This window comes from Falco peregrinus, chromosome 13 (genome assembly GCF_023634155.1).
Source record: "Falco peregrinus isolate bFalPer1 chromosome 13, bFalPer1.pri, whole genome shotgun sequence".
Taxonomy (NCBI): Eukaryota; Metazoa; Chordata; class Aves; order Falconiformes; family Falconidae; genus Falco; species Falco peregrinus.
The window spans coordinates 13,445,410-13,465,546 of record NC_073733.1 but is presented as its reverse complement, the minus strand read 5'-3'; the positions used below and the strand labels follow the sequence as shown (position 1 = coordinate 13,465,546).

Below are 20,137 nucleotides of genomic sequence, written 5' to 3'. Positions count from 1 at the left end.
CTTTTACAACGTATGTGGCTCTGGACTCGGGGCCTGAATTGGCTCTGCCAGGCCGTGGCGCCCTCTGGAAGACCAGGACAGCCCTTTCCAAAAAGCCCCGTTTGTACCTCAGCTGTTGCCTTCTGCCACGCAGCTGACAGGGTTGTGGCTGGAAGGGGCAACCCATGGACTAGAGACTGTGCTCTTGTCAAGAACCTGATAAGGCTTTACCAGCATCTTTCCCTTTAAAAGAATGGGTTGCTCCAAGTCTTCCTCATTGCTGTCCTATTGATTGAAATTGATCTGGAATTATTTCAGGAAACTACTTACTGCAGTGTTGCTTTCCTCTTCAAGCCAATTCCAACTGTAAAAACCTTTTGCAGCATCTTGTGTTCAGGTTTTGGTGGTGGGGAAAGGGTTTTTTGGTTTTAAATTCAACCCTTTTCTTCAGGACTGTAAATTAGGTGTTATTTTTTTATATTAGAGCTTCCAACTAGGCTTTTGTTGGACAACTGCTGTTTGGCCAAGCTCTGGAAGGAGGATTTTATCACTTGCAGGCTCCATCCAAGGGCAAACACAGCTTTGGCTGAAGCTCAGACCACACATGGCAGCGTGGGGATGGGAACCCATCAAGTGCTGTGAGTCCCAAAAGACAAAACCTGTTGCTTGGGGACTGGATCATGGGTGGTTATGCTCAAAACCACACTCGTTCCTTTCCACTGTAGACTGTAATCTCAAGTGGGAATGGCCCCTAGCCTCCCTAGGGTGGGGTGGCAATCCAGAGATGCAAGGTGATGTCTTGAGAGAAGCAAAACAAAACAAATAAGAGAATTCTAGGCCTAGACTGCAGGACAGCTTGTTTTGGCTTTATCTGGGATATGCTTAGCAGGATGCCTTGGGAGACTGCACTGGAGGGCAGCACCACCCCAGCAAAGATCAAGTTAGAGAGCATTTGAACTAGATAACAATAATAAAAGCAACAGAACAAAGCCACTGACCATTCAAAAACTAATCAAAATACTATTCACAGCACTTTCAAGGGCGAAGAAAAAATAGTGAGCGTTTTACTGCACAGTTACACTGTTTGAGGTTTTGCTAATATCAATGCAGAAAGACTGAAAAGTGAAGTCTGACAAAAACAAGCTGGCTTCCAGCTCTGACAGCAATTTACAGTTGCTCATCAATACTGGCTGCTCACTGGAAAACGAATGCCTCCTTCCCAGCTATGTTACTTTCATTCTCCCAAAGCAAGTCAAGCTAATGAGTTGTCAGGAATGTCACAATCTCCGTTGCAGTAATGCAGGCAGGTCGTTTTCATCTATTTGAGGATGTAAGGACTTGGATTAGAACCAAGGAGCTGAAACAAGTTTTAATTCTGCTGTTGGTTCCTTCGCTCACATGAGACAGACTTCACATAACAATGCAGATGACAATGTACGTGATGGGGAAACTCTGAAATGCAACAGCAAGAACATTTAAAGGATTAGTTCAACAACTGTTATTTTGTTCCATTTTGATCTAATGAAATTCCTGCAATTAAGTTCAGCATGTAAGAATGACAGGTTTGCACATCGATCAGTTCTCAGCGCATTAAGCTTTTTCCTGCTGGGAAGGAGCCACGCTCCTCCCACTGAGCCAGCAGAAACAGTGCATTTTGCAGAGAACCTCAGTGCTGGGCACACAACAGCATTCCATCAAGTAAGAGGATACGGACTGCATCTAAAAAATGAAGGCACTGGCATTTTGTATTCATTTCTACTTCAAACAGCTCTTGGCTTTGGAATCCTTTATTTGGTTTGAAGTATGCTGAACACAGGTCCTTGTCAAAGTTGTTCTAGGTCTCTTCCCAAGTTTCCCTCCCACCTCTTACCCGCCCAGGTGGAGAACCGGTAATCCAGAACATTACTAGATTTAAGATCATGGTCAACTGAAGCTACTAAACGGCGGCAGAAGTTGGCAGCATCAGATGACTGCAGGGACGCACTCTTCCCTTCTAACCCTCCTGTTCTAGGCCCCTGAAATACACGTAAAGCAGTAAGACTTCTGTGAAAATGTAGGGGAGGGAGAAACAACACGTTCCCTAGGTGTGTGCCCTCCAGAACTGAAGTCTGTTCAGGTGCTGCCCAACCCCACCACTGAGCTGAAACTGCCCTGCACCATGCAGCACCTGGAGGGATACCACTGCTTTCCATCAAGCTGGGGCAGATAAAGCCCTTATCCTGTAGAACTGCTCTTTGCTGCATGGGGTGAGAGAAGAGGCACAGCTAGTATCTTCACTGTAAGGCAATGTAGGGCCACCCTTCAGCCAGGAGTAGGTCTTGCAGAGGTTGTTTTTTTTTTCCGTGTCTCTTTTCTGAAGGGTCTGCATTTCCTCCTTCACTCTAAAGCAGCTAGTTCCTCCAGGAGCTGCTCCTTCTCTTGCTGCAGCTCCTGCACCCGCTGTTTGTTCTGCTCTAGTCTGTCCTCTAGCCACTGAAGCAGCGGCCCACTGATGGCAGACATCTGGCTGCAGAGGTTCTTTGTGAACACTGGAAAAAGCAAGAACATATCATGCCAGTGTAAACACATAACAGACTCGCTGTGCTACAACCCTAAAGAAGCCAAGAGTGTTAGAGACAGCCAAGGAAACCCACCACCACCCTGGCCAAGGCAACCAGACAGCCCCACAGGAAAGTCAGAATCAGCAGCCTGCTGAACAGGGAAAAACAAGCTAGTTCAATCTGACCTTTAGACACTCAGGGGAGAGATGCCAGAGCTACATCAGAAACCTGCGGGATTAGGATTCACCCTACCTCACTGGCAAAAGCAAAGATGTCATATAACATACAGGAAGTGCCAGGAGATGCAAGCATGTGCGTAGATCAGCCACACACTACTTTAAGACTCACCAAATCTAAAATCCCCTTGCTGTTCTAACAGCAAAAACCAGACAAACAAAACCAAACCCCCTCAAACCAACCAAAAGTCTACTATAATTTCAAACAATTGTACAAAGGTCGAAGAATACAACAGCATTCATAAAGCCAGTATTAGGTTATTTTACAGTCCTTGATGTTTTCCTTTAAAGCGTTTATAGCTAAAATTCTGTTCCTCCGCTAAACTTCATGTAACAACCTGACAGTCTCAGGGAATTCTCTGGGTTACACAGTGATTGGAAATTAACTGTACGGCAAAGAATAAGACAAAAGTTTGTGCTTTTATAGTTATCTACATGTGCCTTTTATGGCAAAGGGAGGACTGTTACACAGCTGTGGTCTACTGTCCCCTGAAGTCAGAGCCAAACCAACCCCTGCTCAAGACTGGATTCTCACATGCTAAAAAGGAATCCTTACCTGAGCCATTATGAATCTTGGTTATAGAGTCTAGATGGGTGAGGCTAAAAGAATGAACAGAAAGCAGGTTAGTGACAAGACAGCAGTGAATTGTGTATTAGGCAAACCCAGGCTATAGAACCAGCTACCTACAAGTCACTGACACTGCAGGTACATCTAAACCTCTTCACTGTTGAAGCCCTGTACGTACATTCACAAGGATAACAAAGAGCTTACAGCACAGAAATATTAGTGTTGAGCACCAGAGGCAGGAAAGGAAAAAAAAAAAAGCCGGTATTTAATCTGATTTTTCAGACTTCTCGGTGCTCTTACCCTGGTTAACCACTAATTACTGTCACACACAAACATCCCTGAAGTACTACCATTACCTCACACATGGTCTAGCTCTTTTTTCCTGGCAGCAAAGGAGCAGTTACGCTTAGCTCGTGTGCAAGGTTGAGAGAACTTAAACTCCTTCACGTGAAGGTATTCAATCAGTTCTCCTACAAAGGCACATGAGATGCTGATGTTTCTTATTTTCTATACCCTTGCTAAGGTTATGGTACTTTAAGTACAGCAGTGGTAGAACATTTTAGCAGAGTCTTGGATACAGGTGCGCCCCAGTGTTGTTACCTGTGAATTCTCCTGTAGGCATCTTGCTCTTCTTGGCAAAGGATCTTGGGCAGCTCTACAGCTGATTCCAGACACACTTTCCCAATGGTCTCATGGGGGACAACATGAATAGGAATTTCAATCCTTTCATATCTAAAAAGATACAATTAACTTCAAAGCAGCAGGAAAAAAAAAAAAAAAAGAAGTGCTTCTGCAAACCTGCAACAGTCTGTCCAACACATGGCATTGCTGCAGGTTTACTTTTGGGAACACATGTGTGAGTTCATCACCTCGCTGAGGCGATCAGTGCTGGTGCAGGCGCGTTCCGCAGCAGAGTGGTGGGGTCGTAGCATGCAGGGGGTTTTCCTGAGCCAGGGAGACCCCATGGGAGCACCGAGGGCAGCTCGCACAAGAGCAGCTGGCAAGGTGTGCACAGGGGGCAGGAGTAATGGTGGCCACCCCCCGCGGCAGCCCTAGGGAGCACCAGCAACCAGGGCCTGGCAGGGCACCTCTTTGAAGGAGGGACATTCCACTGGCCAAGCAGAGAAACCCGTAGCACACATAACCCAGCAACCAGGCTGCTGTCCTGCCCTGCGACCACCTGCACAGCTCAAGGGCACTCATCCTACCTAACCCTCAAGGCAGAATGGTGGGCGCTCGTCTGAGAGCCAAGGCTGCAGCTCCAGCCAGCTGGGGGTTCTGCACCACCTGCCCTGGTGGTGGCCAATGCTTCTACCCAGACGGAGCTGCTGAAGGGAGGGGGTGCAGCGCAGACCTCAGGCTGCAGGAAGCACCTAGACCTTTCTCCTGGGGCAGGGACAGGCAGCAGACCTGCCTGCAAAAGGTATCCTGCCTATATGCAGGACCTCTGCAGCAGGTGGCTGTGCTGTGGAAGGTGGTGAGAAAGCTGCGTAACATCAGGGAGGCTGAGGAGGAGTTAGACAGCTGGTTCCAAGCACGGCCTGCAATGGACCCACAGCCTGCAGCCACCCAACCAAAAACTCCCCCACAATGCACACAGAAGGGAAGGGGGCCAATAATGCAGAAGAATGGAAATCCGTAACAGCAAGGACCTGCAGGAGGAAGAGACTTCCCCCAAAGCCTGAGGTGCCCTTGCAGAACAGCTTTGCTGCTCTGCAGACTGAAGAGGAGAGACCTGCCACTTCAGAAGAGCTGTTGCAGCTGAATACGGCAGCCCCATCTGCCCATCACATAACACCCAGCGCAACTAAGAAAAAGCGATGGGTGATAGTAGTAAGCAACTCTCTTCTGGGAGGTACAGACACCCATCTGCCAAGAGAAGAGGGTGTCACCCTCTGTGTCAGCAACCAGCTGGAGTGCATGGAGCTCTGTCTGGACACGGAGCTCCATCTGGAACATTTAAGGAACCTGAAGGTGCACAAGTCCATGGGACCAGATGAGATGCATTTGTGGGTCTTGAGAGAACTGGTGGATGAAGTGGCTAAGCCACTAAGAACACAATATGTCCATCATATTTGAGAAGCCATGGCAGTCCGCTGCAGGTCCCACGGACTGGAAAAGGGGAAATGTAACCTCTGTTTTTAAAAAGGGAAATAAGGAAGACCTGGGAAACTACAGGCCAATCACCTTGGTACCCAGCAAGATCCTGGAAACTATGCTGAGGCACATGGAAGGTAAGGAGGTCACTGGTGACAGCCAACACAGCTTCACTAAGCGCAGATGGTGCGTGACAAATTTGGTGGCCTTCTATGGTGGGGTTACAATGTTGACCGATCAGGGAAGAGTGACTAACATCATCTACCTGGACTTGTGCAAAGCAATTGATACTGTCCCACATAGCATCCTTGTCTCTAAACCGGAGAGACATAGATTTGACAGATGGACCACTTGGTGGGTGAGGAATTGGCTGGATGGTCGCACTCAAAGAGTTGTGGTCAACAGCTCAATGTCCAAGTGGAGACCAGTGACAAGTGGCGTTCCTCAGGGGTCGGTACTGGGACCACTGCTGCTCAACATCTTTGTTGGTGACACAGACAAGTGGGATCAAGTGCACACTCAGCAGGTTTGCCGATGACACCAAGCTGCGTGGTGCAGTTGACACGCTGGAGGGAAGGGATTCTGTCCAGAGGGACCTTGACAGGCTTGAGAGGTGGGCCTGAGTGAACCTCATGAAGTTCAACAAGGCCAAGGGCAAGGTCCAGCAACTGGGTCGGGGCAACCACCAGTATCAGCAGGGACTCTACACCATGCAAGCTTGAAGCCTCAACCTCTACAGCTGCAAGCAAAAAGGTGAGCCTTCTACACAGTGGATTACAGCATAAATTCACAGCCAGACAACAGTGTCCTACACCAAATTTTAAGCTATTAAATTATCTAGGCTAAATTAATCAGTCCTAATCTTTTAGATTCTCTTCAAGCAGCCTGCATTAGCAGAAGTAAGAAGACCTTGTTCAGGCACCTCTATAAAATATTTGTTCCTCATGATGAGCCTAAAAGCCACTTATTTGAGACAGCCCAGGGAGGAGAGACAAGATGAAATACAACCTGACACTGGACGTAATATTCTTCTGCTGTACTCACTCTGAGCTCTTCTGTGCCTGAATGGACTGGAAACAGGTGTAGAGAATCCTGCCTGTCTAATAGAGACAGCAGAAAGTCAGATTCCAAGAGCAAAGTTTACAAGCAGATATTGACAGACGCATTAACTATGGAAAAAAAATCTTAAACAATAGCTACCTAGAAAACCTAGACAAGACACACCACTGTCAGCTTATCTCACACAGCAGCATCTCCTAAAGAGGCCAGAGATGCAATAAGCTGTATCTGCTGGACCAAAGAGCTGAGGGCACTCACACATTTCAACACACACACATGCTGCAGTCATCTGATGCAGTCCCAGAACCAGTACCAGCCCAGCTGTGCTGGCCGGAGAGCCAGGCTGGGGATCAGCACAGAGTAATTAATAACTTGTTCTTCTGTCATTTTGATTACAATCAAAACATCACCATGCTAGCTGTGTTTTGACTGTGCTCAAAGCAGAGCTCTGCCTTTCTTGCACAATGCATCCAAGGATTTCAGCTTTGTCCTGGAGCTGATGTTTCTCATGAGTGCTTACAGAATTTATTGCCATTTTTAAGTTGCCTACCTTTGTGTTTTTGTCCTCAATGAAGCAGGAAAAGATAAGTCCTACAAAACCTTGGTCCATCATCTGATACATAGCTTGTGTGCGGACATCTGCAGACAAAGAAATAAGAGAATGAGAACTGCACTGGTCACTTGAAGGAGCGGAAAAAGATTTGCCACCTTATGAAGGGTGACCTGGAATTCAGTAACAAGTGTCACAAGCTTTATTTTAAAGTCATTACTCCAAGTGACTAAGTTAAAAAAAAAATAATCTAGTTTTAAAATGTAATTAAACAGCAAATCTTAAAAATACAAGATGAGTTAACAAAACAAGAAACGATCTTAGCATCAGCCTGGTGCCACAGATCACTATATAGCCACAACATTCAAGATGTAGAAGATACTCACTCATGCAGTTCTTCCAAAAAAGTTTTCATTTTTGCATTAGCATTCGCAGATGTCAAAAATCATCACAACAACCCTATGATTCCCACAGCTCTTTTTTTTTTTTTTTTTTTTTTTTTTGCTGCTTAGCACATACTAGGATTAGTTTTCCTGTCAGAAAGAACAGCAGTACCAGTAGTAGCTGATCTGTGACTACTGAGTCACGTGCAGTTTGAGCACCTGGAGCACACAGACAGGAATGGGGCTATAGTGGCAGAGGTTCCTGAAGACCACCCAGACAAGTCTTACCAGAGGATGTTTGAGAAACCAAACTCTGATGGTTGGGATGTGCAGCTTTGAAAATCCAGGAAGTTGAGTAATAAGATTAGCCAGCTTGAGTTTTCGTATAGAATCTACACCAAGACTGCTCTTACCGACATGCGATGGCCAGACAGTAATATGAGGATGGGAGTGATACCAGCCCACGACTCTCATGGGACGTCCTGTCATTTCAGCCAATCTGTGTGTGAGTCAAGGTGCTTTTGAAATCCATAGAGCAAATGGAAGAAGTTTCTTGTACAAGACAAAACGGCAGAATTTTAAAAACAGTTTCTCATCAGTCAACAGATTTCCAGATCCCTTTAGAGGGGTGACAAGACACATGGCAGGAGGCTGCTGGAAGCCTCATCCCCAGCACCAGCAGGATGCCAGGGCTGCAGAAGCAAATTGGATTTTGTTTGCATGTGGCAGGAAGCAACGTGGCAGCAAGCTATCCAAACCAGCATCCTTAAATGTACGTAGGGAAAAGGCTCTCCATTGCACCATGGTTCGAAACGGAGACTTGTCAGCCTCTGATCTTCTACTGTCTCCCTGCTGAATTGCTATCCTCCCCTAAAAACATACTTCAGTTTTACTTGTGACCAAATAAATAGAAACTATAAAAACCAGTTATAACACAATCCCACTGCAGACACTGGAACCATCACAGGCTCCAGAGAACAGTGACTGTGCTGGCGCACAGCCCTGCGAACCGAACGGCTGTAGGAGGGAAGCAGCAGACTGCTTCAAGCCAACTAGGACAAGTCTGAAACACAGCACATAAAAAAAGGTCTGCGGTAAACCACTTTGCTGGCTAGTTTGCTGCTGTCTCTGCTAAAGGATATCTCTGCTTCTGTAGAAGCAGCTGAAAGCTGCTCTGGTGAAATTTCCACGCGGTCTTTTCTCTTATCAGAGCGGCGCAGGATGATCACAGAATGGATATGAACAATTCGGCTGGTGTCAACCTAATGCCACAAAAGGAGAACCCAGTCATTCCTCTGCTGAAGAAATGAACACTCTCAGAGAAAAGGTGGGCCGCCGTGCCTTCAGCAGGCGAAAGGCGAGCACCAGCGCACAGCCCGGCGCGCAAGCGGGCCGCTTTCCTAACGCTGAGCTTTGCCTTCCACAACGGCCGGAACGGGAGTCGGTGCCAGCAGCGGGGCGGGCAGGCCCGAGGCCGGGGCACAGCTCTGCCGGGAAACCGGCCCCACACGGGCCCGCACAACGCCCTCCGCCGTGGCGACGGGCCCCGTGCCCGCAGGCGCCACCCACGGCACGCACCGGCGCAGGCCGCGAGTCCCGCCCGCCTCTGCCCAGGACAGCCCCGCCCGGCCCGGTACCTCGCCGATGCACAGCCCCATGACCTCCTCCTTCTCGGTGCTCAGCGCGTGGTTGAGGCACACCAGGAAGGCGTCAGCCTCCAGATGCACCGCCTGCACCGCCATCTTACCGCCGCCCGCCCGTCTTCCCCCGCCGCTCCCGGAAGGAGGCGGGGACGGGGCCCGCTTCCCCCGCCCCCACTCGGTCGCGGGACCAATCCCAGCGGGGCTCGTCGGCTCTTCAGCCAATCGGCGCGAGCACGGCGCAGCCTGGCTTCCGGCGAAGCGAGCGGTCCCTCGCGGCGGAAGGGCCGTGTCGCCCACGCGAACGGGAATCCCGGGTTCCGCGCTGCGGCCTCTGCCCGCGGCGGGGCGGGCCGGGCCGGGCTGCGGCGGGGCGGGGCGGGCGGCGGAGTGGAGTGGGACGGGACAGGACGGGTCGGGACGAGACGCGGCGGTGCGGCCCGCTCCGCCCCGGTGGGGGCGGGGCTCCGCTGCGCGTCGGCCATTGGGGCCTGCGAGCAGCCGGGGGAGGCCGCGGGGTCAGAGGGGAGGGTGGGAAGGCTTTGCGTGGTGCACACGGCGCTGGCTGTCACCTGGCGCAGGGCTGCAGGTAGGTCACGGGCGGGCGGTCCGCGGGGCCCGTCCCAGCGCCTCCCGTCCCGCCCGGTGCCGCCTACGCCGAGGGGCGGCCGCCGAGCCCCGCAGGCCCGGCCGGGTGGGAGGCGGTTGCTACGGAGACGCTCTGTGCCCTCTCCCCGCCGCGGCGGCCGGCCCTCCCCGGCCCTCCCCGCCTCCTCCCCGCCGCGGCTGGCCTGCACCTCCCCGGCCCGCCCTCCCGCTCCCCTTCTCGGCACCGCACCCCCGCCCCCTCCTCGGCCGGCCCCTTCGCCAGGCGCGGCTCCCGCAACCCGTTCCCTGTCCTCCCCTCCTTCCCCGGAGCTCCCCTCACGCTGTGCATCTGTTTTTGTCTTCCCGTTTCTGTAGATGGTACCCCAGGTAGACCTTCCCTCCCCACGCTGCGGGACAGCCCCGGCTGGTCGGTGAGCATCGTTATCCCTCAGTAGGTCGGGCGGAGCGGAGAGTGGAGTCCCGGAGGTGCTTGCCTGGGGCCAGTGCTCCGAGCAGAGTAGAGTCCAAACCCCCAAGAAGAAGCTTTAGAGTGAGTCAACATGCTCTTACAGCAGCAGACACCTCATCTGATCCCTGGCTTGTTGCAAGATGCAGACTGGGTTTTTCAGGAAAGCTCAGCTCCCTTTTAGCTCCCAGGAGGCTGCGTGCACAGGGGTGTGCGGGCAGCTGCGCGCGCTCACCGCAAGGCCAGACTGGCCAGCCTTGGTCCAGAAGCTGCGTAGCCGTGTTAGCACAACACTGTGCCCGGTTCACTGAGCCTCAGCAGCACTTTTTTTCCCTTGGTGCCTAAATGGCAGCTGAACTCTTCTAACAATCTGACCCAGTCCCCTTTTAAAATAGAAGGTAATGAAGGGTGGAGTTTGTTCAGCATGCTGAGCTCCGGCTCTGGGGATGGTCCAAGCAGCAGCTGGAGCAATTTCTTTCGTTGTTTTTGTAAAATATTTTAATGTACCCAATTTAAAAGCAAATAAATTGTCTTCACCACAAGATGCAGTCCTCCTCCTGGCCATTTTCACATTTATTCTTATACTGTATGGCTCAGAAATCCACCCAGGTCCCAGAACAGCATTAAACTTATAAGGCCCGATGCTGAGATGGACAGAATACCTGCAAACCTTGTTCCTGTCCATGGGGACTGGGCTTTAAATCTCCCCAAATCAATAACTTAAACAGCTCAGACTTCTGCAATTATGTTGATGGGAACATGAAAATCTGCGTCAAAGCATGACGCTACAATCCTGCACATTTGAGCTGATTGTTTTTTTGTTGATGTGGTGGGTTTTTTAATAGATTATGAAGCAAGCGATATAAGAAACAGGTCTTACAACTTGCTTTAAATATAAGTAAGTTTACTTCTCCTTTCACCCATGCCTTTCTCCAGACTTTTTTTATTGTTTTCTGATAAAATCTGCAAAAATAGGAATTGTATATGTTTTTCTCTTTTTAAAGTTTCAAGTGCAAATGTCTAAGCGCATGCTGTTTCAAATCTCCTGTTTCTTTTGTATGTTTTGAGTACTAAAGATCAGACCTGTCTTACTTCAAACCCAACTGACGGTTTTGTCTGACCTCAAGATTTTATTTGTGACGCTAACTGGGCACCTTTGTAACAGTCTTAGAGACTGTTGAAAAGAGCGGGCCTTTGAACTTTGGCAACTGAACTCGGAACTATGGAGTTCAGAGGAAGTTTAAAACAAATTAGCGGGGCAAAGGGTGAAAACACATGTTAACTGCTGCCCATTCTGCACGGTGTTCTCTGCATGAGACCTTGTTCTGTCGGTCCTGTATCTATCATTACTACCATGTCCATACACAATAAACACAAACGTACATGTTGTGCTTTAGTCCTCCTACCTGTAGTTCAGCAAGACTGAACCAGGTTAGTGTTTGGATAGGAGACCTTCCAGGAGAGTTTACCTGCTGTAGGAAGTAGTGTTCACTTACTGAGTGGTATTTTTCCAGTACTGAAGTCAGTCTTGAATTTTCTGGATCTGGGGATGAGCTGTAGAAATTCCAGTTTGAATGGAATAAAAGCAAATTCTTGAGCATTTTTGGTCATGATGGAGCTTTTGGCAGTTTACTGCAGAGTAGGAGAGTATCCTGGCCGAATTCCAACCTTGGTGATTACATTCAGCTGACTGAAAATGAGCAGTGGTGACTGCTGCATTTCACTGTTGGGCAAAGTGATTTCCCCACATGCGCTTAGATTTGTAAAGTGACTCAGGGTAAAGGAGAATGAAAGGGACTTACAGAAATGTCCCTTTAATCCTTATAGCTTGCTCTTGAAGGCCTTGTGAGGCTTGTCTGTTTGCTGACACATTCCTCTAAATGCCAGTGATCCAGCTGCTGGGGCATTGCTTGGAATGGCTGTACCACATCACAGGATGGTCTTCAGAACAGTGGTGCTTTTTATAATGCACATAAACCTTCCCACACATCGAGCAAGGAAACAAATAGAATAAGAGAAAAGGAAATAATACAAGGAAAAAAGTTTTCTTTGTTAGAAATTAAAATACTGTGACAGTGCTGTTCAGACTGATCTGCGGTTGGTGTTCTGTTTTCAAAAAGGTTGACAAACACTGATGTAAAATATAGAAGGAAACATGGAAGTGTATTTCCTGTTATAGATGTACCCCGATGTATAACAATATTTTTTTTCTCCCCAACTTTCCCTGCTTTAGTTTGTATCCAGATTTTCTTGCTCCTGTCTGAAATATGCCTTATAACTTTACAAGTTTTCAGAAGACCACTGTGTTTCACTGGGATAGGGATATTGCATCTGCTTCATAGCAGGAGGGTGTTATATGTATTACAGCTTAATTCTGTTCTACTTTAAACCTAGATAAAGAATGAAGACTGTCTGTACCATTTTGATTACCTCTTCTAGGGTTCAAAGAGAGAATCATTCCCCCTGGCCTTCATTTGCTAATGGCTCAGCTTGATCTAACTGGTATACAGATAAACTTGCTGTTAAACAAAAAGTCCGGTAGGAAGAACCATCTCAATGTCCAAAATTCCTTTGCCCCTGCTGGTATTGGTGGCTCTCTGTAACCATCTAAAAGCTGAACTACGCAAAGTCACGAGAGCTATTCACAAGAAGCTTGTGTGTGAATGGACAATGCTGCCATCTTCTTGAGAGATGAGACGAAGGACCCTTCACAATGACAGCTCCGCAAGTTCCAAATATGAGAGTCGTGCATACGGAGTTTCATGCTTTGTCTCCAGAGTGATCTTCGTTCTTGTTAAGCTAATTTCACCTCTTGTCACAAGTTTTGCTTTTGGGATTTAGACCATCATTAGCCACGGAACTCCTGTGTAAATCACTGTTTTCTTTCTCTTCCCCCCACCCACCCCTGCCCCCCCGCCCCGATTTTACACAAAGACTGTTAATAGGACTGTTAGTGGAATAAGCAAAGCCAATATTCACAGGGTTTAACTTTGCACCAATAGCACCTTTTGCCCCAGAATGCCTTACAAACGCCATACAGCACGCATGTCCCAGTGCACAACTTGTCATGAGATTTCTGTTCACTTAGGCACCACCTTAGTGTTCCAAGCTGACTTTTAGGGACATTTCAGCACATAGCATCTCATACCGTAAGTCACACGCCACCCAGAGGTGCCTTTGAGGTCTGGGAGCTTTCTACGTGAATGTATTCAGAGCTAAAGAGACCATGCATGCATCCTGCGAGTTGATGCCGTCCACCTAACGGGACCATCCTGAAGTGACTGAGGGAATGGCAGAAGGAGGGCACGCAGGCGCTCCTCCTGTCCGGCTGTGGGTGCGACGCGTAGGTGTTTACTGCGATGAGCACCGCAAAACGTGGCTTGTGGCTGCGGAAGAGGCAAGTGTCCTTTGAGCTTCCCAGTGATTGTAGCTTTGCTGTTGCAGGTGCCTCTACTGAATTGCCAGTAACTGCCTGCTCTTTTTGTTACTTTCCCCCAGGAGGAAGGTATGCTGAGGGCTCGGATCCAAAGAGTTCAGGTTCCCCTGGGTGAGGCGCTGCGACCCAGCCAGCTCCCCCCATCCCGGCTGCCTCATATGTGGCAGCTGTCCCAGGGTGAGCAGTACAGGGATAGTAACTCTCGCGTTTGGGAGATAGAGCACCATCTCATGGTAAGGATGGTGGCAACAATAGACCATAGTCATGCCTGTTTGTGAAGTCATTTGAGATCCTTGAGGGACGGCAAAGGACTGTTATTTTGTTGAAGTCCATTAGCTCAGCCGCAGTAACTGTAGACGTATTGAACTTTTCCTTGTCGCTTACAGCTTGGTGGTGTTGAAGAACTGCTGCTTAAACTCGTGCCTGGTGATTAATCTGGTATGTGTAGACATTACCCCTGCTTTGTACTGTGCTCTGTTTATTCCCAGTCATTCTTTAATATGAATTTTTGTCTTTCAGGAGCAGTGGCTCTAGGAAGATGTCGTTGTATATTTTGTACAATAAATGATTCTTTCTCCACTGAAATGCAGCCACCTCTGAGGTGGAAGCAGTTAAACAACACACAGCAACATCACACAAGAGCTTAGGACAGGCAGTGAAGAGGAGTATTGTGTCCATGTGAAACATCAGGGGGAGTTCTAGGTAGGCAGAATGTAATTGCTCCAAGTGGAGTTTGGCCAGGATGCTGGAAATACTGCCCTAGCGATAGTGAAAAGTGTGGTGGGCTGGTGAATTATCAGAAATATGAAAGGCAGCACCCTCCCTAGCCCTGGGCAGGGGCAGGAGCTGAACTGTGGCTCAGAGGAAGCCAAAGGCCCACCACCGCTTTCTCTAACAGCGGTGCTTTCCTGTAGAGGTCTCCCATCCAACTGCTAGTACTACCAGTTTTTGCTTGTCTTTTGAGCTCATAGAAGATCACAGTTACCGGTCTCACAGCTGCAGAGAGTCAAATTGAGTGTCTAGGGATTTCAACAAGATGGAGCTGTCCTCCAGTCAGTTTTTTGCAGAGTGGGAGGGAGTTTCCAAGAGGCTTTCTCCTAGAACAACAACAACAAAAAAAAAAAAAAAAAAAAAGCGCCTCCTGTTGTCTTTATGGGACATACATAACTAAATTGTTTAGTTGTTTTTTTAAATGCCTCTTCCAGCTGCAGTTATATGACTAACACCAAATCCTTGGTTATGTAGAGCTCACAGAGAGGAGTTTTACACACGTTTTAGTATAAGGTCTAGAAGCACAGAACAGCTAAAATTAGTCATCCATGTTGATTTGATTCTTTGTTGGAATCTTTGTGCATCTGAGTGGAAAGGAAGCATATTGATCAAAGAAAAAGGCCTGCAAGCTTAGAAACATAAAACTTGCTGTATGCATTGTCCATATGAGCATCCTTTAGCCAGACACAGAATTCTTGTGTGTGTTGGCCAGCATCTGCAAGCAGCAATAGATGTTTTCTGAACTGTCTGTGACTGAGAGGGATATTGGGAGCTCTTTAAAGCCTTGGCTTTTATGACAGTGTCTTGCCCCCCACCCCCTGAAAAGCACGTTGTTTCTACAGTAACTTTTTCCTATCATTTTAGTTCTCTGAACATGTCCCAGAAGGATCCCTGCCAGAAACAAGCCTGTGAAATACAGAAATGCTTGCAAGGTACCAAGTGTCATTTTGTCTTTTTGGTGTCTTGATTTTTGGTGGAATTTAATTCTTTTAACTTAACCCTGTTCTTTCACCTTGAGAAGGAAGAAAGCAAGCACATTGGCATCACCTGGTTGAAAAGCAAACTAAATTATAATGTCTGGTTTAAACAGAATTCCGTTGTGCTTGACTGTAAATAACGAGACACCATTAGTACAAAACGGAGTGTTTGTAGCAGTAATGTTGTGCTTATTTTCATGTTCTCCATGCTGGTAGTGAGATCCCATGTGTAGTCTTGGGACTCCGGTGTAGGCGGGGAGAGCTAGACTTTGTAACGAGCTCTCTTACAGAGTGGGTAGTGTAGTCTTTGGACTCGGCTGTAGGCAGGAAGAGCTAGACATTGTAATGAGCTCTCTTGCAGAGTGGGTAGTGAGGGAAGTGGGTGAATTGTATGAGAAGACTGCAGCGCTTCTAGCCCCAGGAGTATTTTAAGAGCAGGTCAGGCATGCCTGTCAGGAATGGGTTGGGTATATGTGATCTGGCCTCAAGGTATGAAAGGGTCTCCCTCTGGAGACCTTTAACAGCTGGTTTTTTATTCGCCTAGCTAAACATTTATAGGGATGAGGGAGATTCTGTGATAATGCGTTTTGGGAGCCTGAGTTGGGGAGAGCAGGCTTGCTACTGGCAGAGGACTAATACTTTAAAAAAATTCCACTTGGTTCTTGGAAAAGGATTTGCCTTGTGGAATGCATAATGTAAAACACTCCTCTGTGCCAAGGCAGCTCAGCCATATGGAAAGTTCTTCCTAATTCACCTGGAGGAACCCATAGCCAGCATGCTCTGAGCTTCACTTGAGAATAACCCATGGTGTTAGTCCAGGAACAGTGAGGCAGGAGACTAGTGATGCCACAGCTGAAATTAGCCAGGCCAGTTCCACAGCAACTCATTTCTGCATTAATTTATTTGCAGACTACAAGCAGGTTAACTGAAATATATCAGGAAGGGAGGAGGAGGTCCTGCCGGGAAAGGAGAGGGGTGGCTCTGCAAGCTGCAGCAAATATAGTAATTACAATCTGTGCAGGTAACACAACCTTGATGGCTGGGAAGGAGCATAGGAGGAAAACCATCTGGAAAAAAGTAGGGAAAAGTAGTAGTCAGTTATTGGTAGATGTCTGTCTTTCCCAGGATTGTTTTTTGGAAGCTGTGTTCAGCTCAAAGCAAAGGCTCAAACAACCCTTTCTACATGTCCCCGTTTGCCTAGAAAATACCTTTTACTGTCTCCATGGTTTGGAGCATTCTCCCATGAAGGGCTGCTTTCTCTCCCTGTAGTAAAGGAAAATGTTAAAAGCTAATGTTTGACCTTGTTTTGGTCCCATCTGTGAAATGTTCTTTTTATAACATTCATGGAGGTTATTCCAAGTGTTTTACTTGCGTACAGCTTTGATCTGAATGGTTATATGTTAGCAAAGAAGCCCTTTGACTGCTACATGCAAACTCCACTGCCCGCTGCTTCTCTAGCTACCGTTTCGGAGTGCTGCTGTTGGTCATGTGTGATTGTGCTGTGCAGTTGTCCAAGTTGCACAGATGAAGCAGCGGAATTGACAGCAAAGCAATTTTTCCCTGTAAGAATTAGTGCAATAGAGGATGTATACGGAGCCTGACAAATGGGCAGCGTCAGTGCACACAATGCGGAGGACGGAGGGCGGAAGGCAGGACCTTTGGGAGACGCTGCCTTTTAAAAGGCTGGGTTTGGAGTGGGTCATTGTTCCAAAAGATCTTGCCTGCTTCCTCTGTGAGACTGAATGCCCCCTGTAAAGCTCTTTTGTGTTTTGCTATCCATTGCATGACTAACCATTGTGCTTTTCAGGAATGCATCCCCGACAGATAGCCGGGTGTGCCTGTATGTAGCCATAGTTTTAGAAACCAACCTGCACAGACAGAGGAACAGTTAGGAGAGCCTTGGAGCACCCATCATCTGCAGGTTATGGCACAGAGAGACTAGTTCTCCTCTCCAAGGGCCTGCCATGCCTCCTAGGCTGCCACTTTGCACAAAGCAGTAACATCACCATAACCTTTTTCTCAGGGGTTATCTCTGTGCTTGCGTTACAGGTCACTCACCAATCCAGTCAAGGAATTCATAGCCCAGTGATTAGAGCGGGCTGGCTTACTCTTTAACTGGAGGGCATTCACTGCTGCTTTCCGGCTCTCCAGTGGGTGCTGTTTGGCTCACATTGGGTTGCTGTTGCTTTAGCAGGTGGGGGGTGTGGGGGTGTGAGTGGAGCTGTGTAGTGGTTGTGTAGCTCATCCAAAGCAGAGCAAGTAGCTCTGCACACCCTCTGCTTCTACGCAGACAGGCAGGTAGTTATTAATTCAAGCCACAGGCTCAGTCTGCTCACAGGGCTTCTCTCTGAGAGCCTGGTGGCCAGCACCTGTAAAGCACAGTGGGCTTTGCCACCTCAGCTGATAGTGGCAGCTAGCAAAGCGCTAGGGCAGAAAGGATGCTGGACAAATCACCAGTGTCCTGCAGCGCCTGAACCTGGTGGTGGAGTGAAATCTCTCCGAGCCTGAAGCAAAGGCAATACGGAGAAAGTACAGAGGTGGATGTAGCTGTCACAAGCTGACAGAAGATGACACAAGTCCAGTCATCCCAGGTTGGACTAGGAGCTTGTTTAGCCCCATGTCCCAGCTCTGGCAGTGTCCAGGAGGAGAAGCCCAGGAAGGAAAGTGAGAGGAGGTCAAATAACAGTTGTGTGGCTAAAGGACCTCCTGCACTAGGGCTGGGGCCTTTGTGTGGAAGGTGGTTACGTCACTGGCTCTGTGCAGTCAGATTCAGGCACTCCTGCTAGCAGGCTGCCTGCTTCAGTTAGGCTGCAAAGGTACAGCTTGCCCACAACAGGCCTCAGGTAGGAGGTGGGCAGTCATGCTCCTCACCCCCTCCGTTTACAAACCACAATGCTGAAGGGTGCACGTGTCCCTGTTTATACCAAGTCCTCTTTGGATGCTCTTCCATTTACACCCAGCTGTAAACCTTACAGTGACACAGCAGATGGGTTGAAGACCATGGATGACAAGATCCAGCTTAAAAACACACAGGCTAAAGAAAGAACTGAAGGGCAGCAACAAGGGAAGCCTCGTTCTTACTGTAGTGAGGTGTGATGGCTACAAAACTGGGCGACTAAAGACGCTCCCGTCCACAAGAGCAAAGCTGCCTTTGCATGGCTTTAGGTAGCTGAAACTAAAGAAAGATTTTTGTAGAGCAGAGAAAGCGATGAAATGCTTGTAAGCAGCTCTTGCTTTTCAGAGATACACGCTGCCCAGCAGCTGAAGGGCTGGGCTGGATGTGTCACCTACAGGGACAAAACCTGTTCCCCTCTGCAGACTTAGTGTCTCCTTTTTGTTTTCCAGTGAACAACTACATGGAGTCTAAGTGTGAAGCCATGCTTCAGGAAATGCGGAAGTGCTGTGCCCGGTACCCCAAGGGCAGATCCATCTGTTGTTCAGGGTTTGAGAAAGAAGAAAGGGAGAGAGAAAAGTTTAAGGCGACTTCAGAAGGAATTCCCCAACCACCTCAGTAACACAATGCAGCTCCAGCAGGTGCCGGAGCACAGACTCACCTGCAGAGCTCGTGTGTGTTTTTTCAAGCCTTTCTTAGACTTTCAGGAAAGCCAGATTGCTCCTAGAACACACCATCCGGCACACCAAAAAGTATAATGCAGTACCAACAGATGGCCTGGTTACAGACTATTTTCAGTACCAAAATATCATGTACTTTGTCTTTGCATTGCAACTGTGTCTGTGAAAAGTCAACTTGATGTTTTTAGAATGCTTACCTTACTCTAATCCATCCTTGCTCTCAAAACGGAGAACTGGAACCAAGTTTTTCTGGCTTCTGGAGCAAGAGGTACAGGAAATGAGCTCAGAAGAGTGAGTGAATTTAAGCGTGACACATGAAACAAGCCCATCTTGACACAGCAAAGGTATTGCTGCCATTGTGCAGTAGTTCCAGACAACATTTGCCTGTCCAGTGGTTCAAGCTCAAGAATGGGAATCAGGTCTGGGGGTTGTTCCTAGGTCTTGCATAGATCATGAGTGACTACAAGTCACTTTGCCTAAGTGCCTCACTTTCCCACTGGACAGTCTTTTGGTTACTTTGTATTTGAATTGCCTACACGCTGCTATTTGCATGACAAAGATGTTACAAGAACATTATTTCAGGGATTACTACAGGAATAGGATGTTTTTTAAAAAAGCAATATTCATTTGAAAGATCTGACTGTTGATACAAAATTTATAAATTTATGTATAATTGAACACCTTTAAGCAATATGTTATGAACCCAGCGTAGTCCATCCTGCTGGTACCCAGAGGCCTGTCACAAAGCCCTGGGCTAGATCCAAGGAACTGATTTAGGTGCTGCTTACTGAACAAGCAGTTGTAGCACTTGCTTTCAACGTGGCATTCCAGATTCACTCACAAGCCGGCTGTGTCTGGACCCCAGGGAGAGATGGCTTTTCAGAAGCTCTCACTCATGCAGCAGAATTTCCTGTGACCTGTAGGAAGAGCTTGGTAGACAGGTTCCTGCATCACCCTTCAGAGCTGCCTAAGTCTCTCTGTCCCCTGTAGCAGGAGTCCAGGCACCCAAGTATCAGACTTCAAACCCACTAGGCTCCTAACTCTGTCATTAGATCTAGCCGTAAAGGACTTTTGTGCTGTGATCAAGTACAACTTATGAAATACAGCTTCTATAAACAGACCACTGTAGTCTAGGCACAATAGTTGAGTGTATTGAAGCCTAGAAGAGCAAACCATCTGTATTCACTGCTCTGAAATACCATGATACAAAATAAATGACTGGAACAAATTGTAGTCTCAGTTTGGTTGTTTATTGAGAATACAACATAGCTGCA

The 20,137-nt window shown here is 48.0% G+C and overlaps 3 protein-coding genes across 11 annotated transcripts; 2 read left to right on the top strand and 1 right to left on the bottom strand.

Annotated features, from left to right (window-relative positions):
- Positions 1-1,333: 1,333 nt before the first annotated feature.
- BRCC3 (BRCA1/BRCA2-containing complex subunit 3) lies at positions 1,334-9,204 on the bottom strand. Of its 2 annotated transcripts, XM_055817695.1 has the most exons (8): positions 9,050-9,204; positions 8,555-8,674; positions 7,826-7,913; positions 7,030-7,118; positions 6,465-6,520; positions 3,924-4,055; positions 3,312-3,355; positions 1,334-2,507 (listed from the first exon to the last, which is right to left on the bottom strand). In XM_055817695.1, the coding sequence occupies exons 1-8, from the start codon at positions 9,152-9,154 to the stop codon at positions 2,356-2,358; spliced, it is 786 nt and encodes a 261-aa protein (XP_055673670.1). In that variant the 5' UTR covers positions 9,155-9,204; the 3' UTR covers positions 1,334-2,355. The 2 variants fall into 2 exon arrangements, with proteins under 2 accessions (XP_055673670.1, XP_055673669.1); XM_055817694.1 differs by lacking the exon at positions 3,312-3,355.
- Positions 9,205-9,518: 314 nt separating this feature from the next.
- On the top strand, positions 9,519-20,091 carry CMC4 (C-X9-C motif containing 4). Of its 6 annotated transcripts, XR_008749632.1 has the most exons (5): positions 9,553-9,641; positions 10,016-10,190; positions 12,546-13,719; positions 13,929-13,980; positions 14,062-14,144. XR_008749632.1 is itself a non-coding variant. In XM_055817696.1 (4 exons), the coding sequence occupies exons 2-4, from the start codon at positions 10,016-10,018 to the stop codon at positions 18,803-18,805; spliced, it is 294 nt and encodes a 97-aa protein (XP_055673671.1). In that variant the 5' UTR covers positions 9,519-9,641; the 3' UTR covers positions 18,806-20,091. The 6 variants fall into 6 exon arrangements, 3 of the variants coding, with proteins under 3 accessions (XP_055673671.1, XP_027643241.1, XP_055673672.1); XM_055817696.1 differs by lacking the exons at positions 12,546-13,719; positions 13,929-13,980; positions 14,062-14,144 and adding exons at positions 15,178-15,245; positions 18,636-20,091 and having other exon boundaries at positions 9,519-9,641; positions 10,016-10,071; XR_008749631.1 differs by lacking the exon at positions 14,062-14,144 and adding an exon at positions 18,636-18,742 and having other exon boundaries at positions 12,546-13,980.
- On the top strand, positions 13,375-18,742 carry MTCP1 (mature T cell proliferation 1). Of its 3 annotated transcripts, none has more exons than XM_027787437.2 (4): positions 13,375-13,503; positions 13,605-13,775; positions 13,929-13,980; positions 18,636-18,742. In XM_027787437.2, the coding sequence occupies exons 1-3, from the start codon at positions 13,396-13,398 to the stop codon at positions 13,974-13,976; spliced, it is 327 nt and encodes a 108-aa protein (XP_027643238.1). In that variant the 5' UTR covers positions 13,375-13,395; the 3' UTR covers positions 13,977-13,980; positions 18,636-18,742. The 3 variants fall into 3 exon arrangements, with proteins under 3 accessions (XP_027643238.1, XP_005237917.1, XP_055673675.1); XM_005237860.4 differs by lacking the exon at positions 18,636-18,742 and adding an exon at positions 15,178-15,245; XM_055817700.1 differs by lacking the exon at positions 18,636-18,742 and adding an exon at positions 14,062-14,200.
- Positions 20,092-20,137: the final 46 nt, after the last annotated feature.

Excerpts from the sequence above, each read along its gene's own strand:
- CMC4 (XM_055817696.1), top strand. The coding sequence starts at position 10,016 with ATGGTACCCCAGGTAGACCTTCCCTCCCCACGCTGCGGGACAGCCCCG. Across the intron at positions 10,072-15,177 it reads GGGACAGCCCCGGCTGGTCG|TTCTCTGAACATGTCCCAGA; the intron begins GTGAGCATCGTT and ends CTATCATTTTAG. Across the intron at positions 15,246-18,635 it reads AATACAGAAATGCTTGCAAG|TGAACAACTACATGGAGTCT; the intron begins GTACCAAGTGTC and ends TTTGTTTTCCAG.
- BRCC3 (XM_055817694.1), bottom strand. The coding sequence starts at position 9,154 with ATGGCGGTGCAGGCGGTGCATCTGGAGGCTGACGCCTTCCTGGTGTGC. Across the intron at positions 7,914-8,554 it reads CTGCTTCTACAGAAGCAGAG|AGATTGGCTGAAATGACAGG; the intron begins ATATCCTTTAGC and ends TGACTCACACAC. Across the intron at positions 7,119-7,825 it reads TGTCTGGCCATCGCATGTCG|ATGTCCGCACACAAGCTATG; the intron begins GTAAGAGCAGTC and ends CTTTGTCTGCAG.
- MTCP1 (XM_027787437.2), top strand. The coding sequence starts at position 13,396 with ATGGCAGAAGGAGGGCACGCAGGCGCTCCTCCTGTCCGGCTGTGGGTG. Across the intron at positions 13,504-13,604 it reads GGCTTGTGGCTGCGGAAGAG|GAGGAAGGTATGCTGAGGGC; the intron begins GCAAGTGTCCTT and ends ACTTTCCCCCAG. Across the intron at positions 13,776-13,928 it reads AGATAGAGCACCATCTCATG|CTTGGTGGTGTTGAAGAACT; the intron begins GTAAGGATGGTG and ends TGTCGCTTACAG.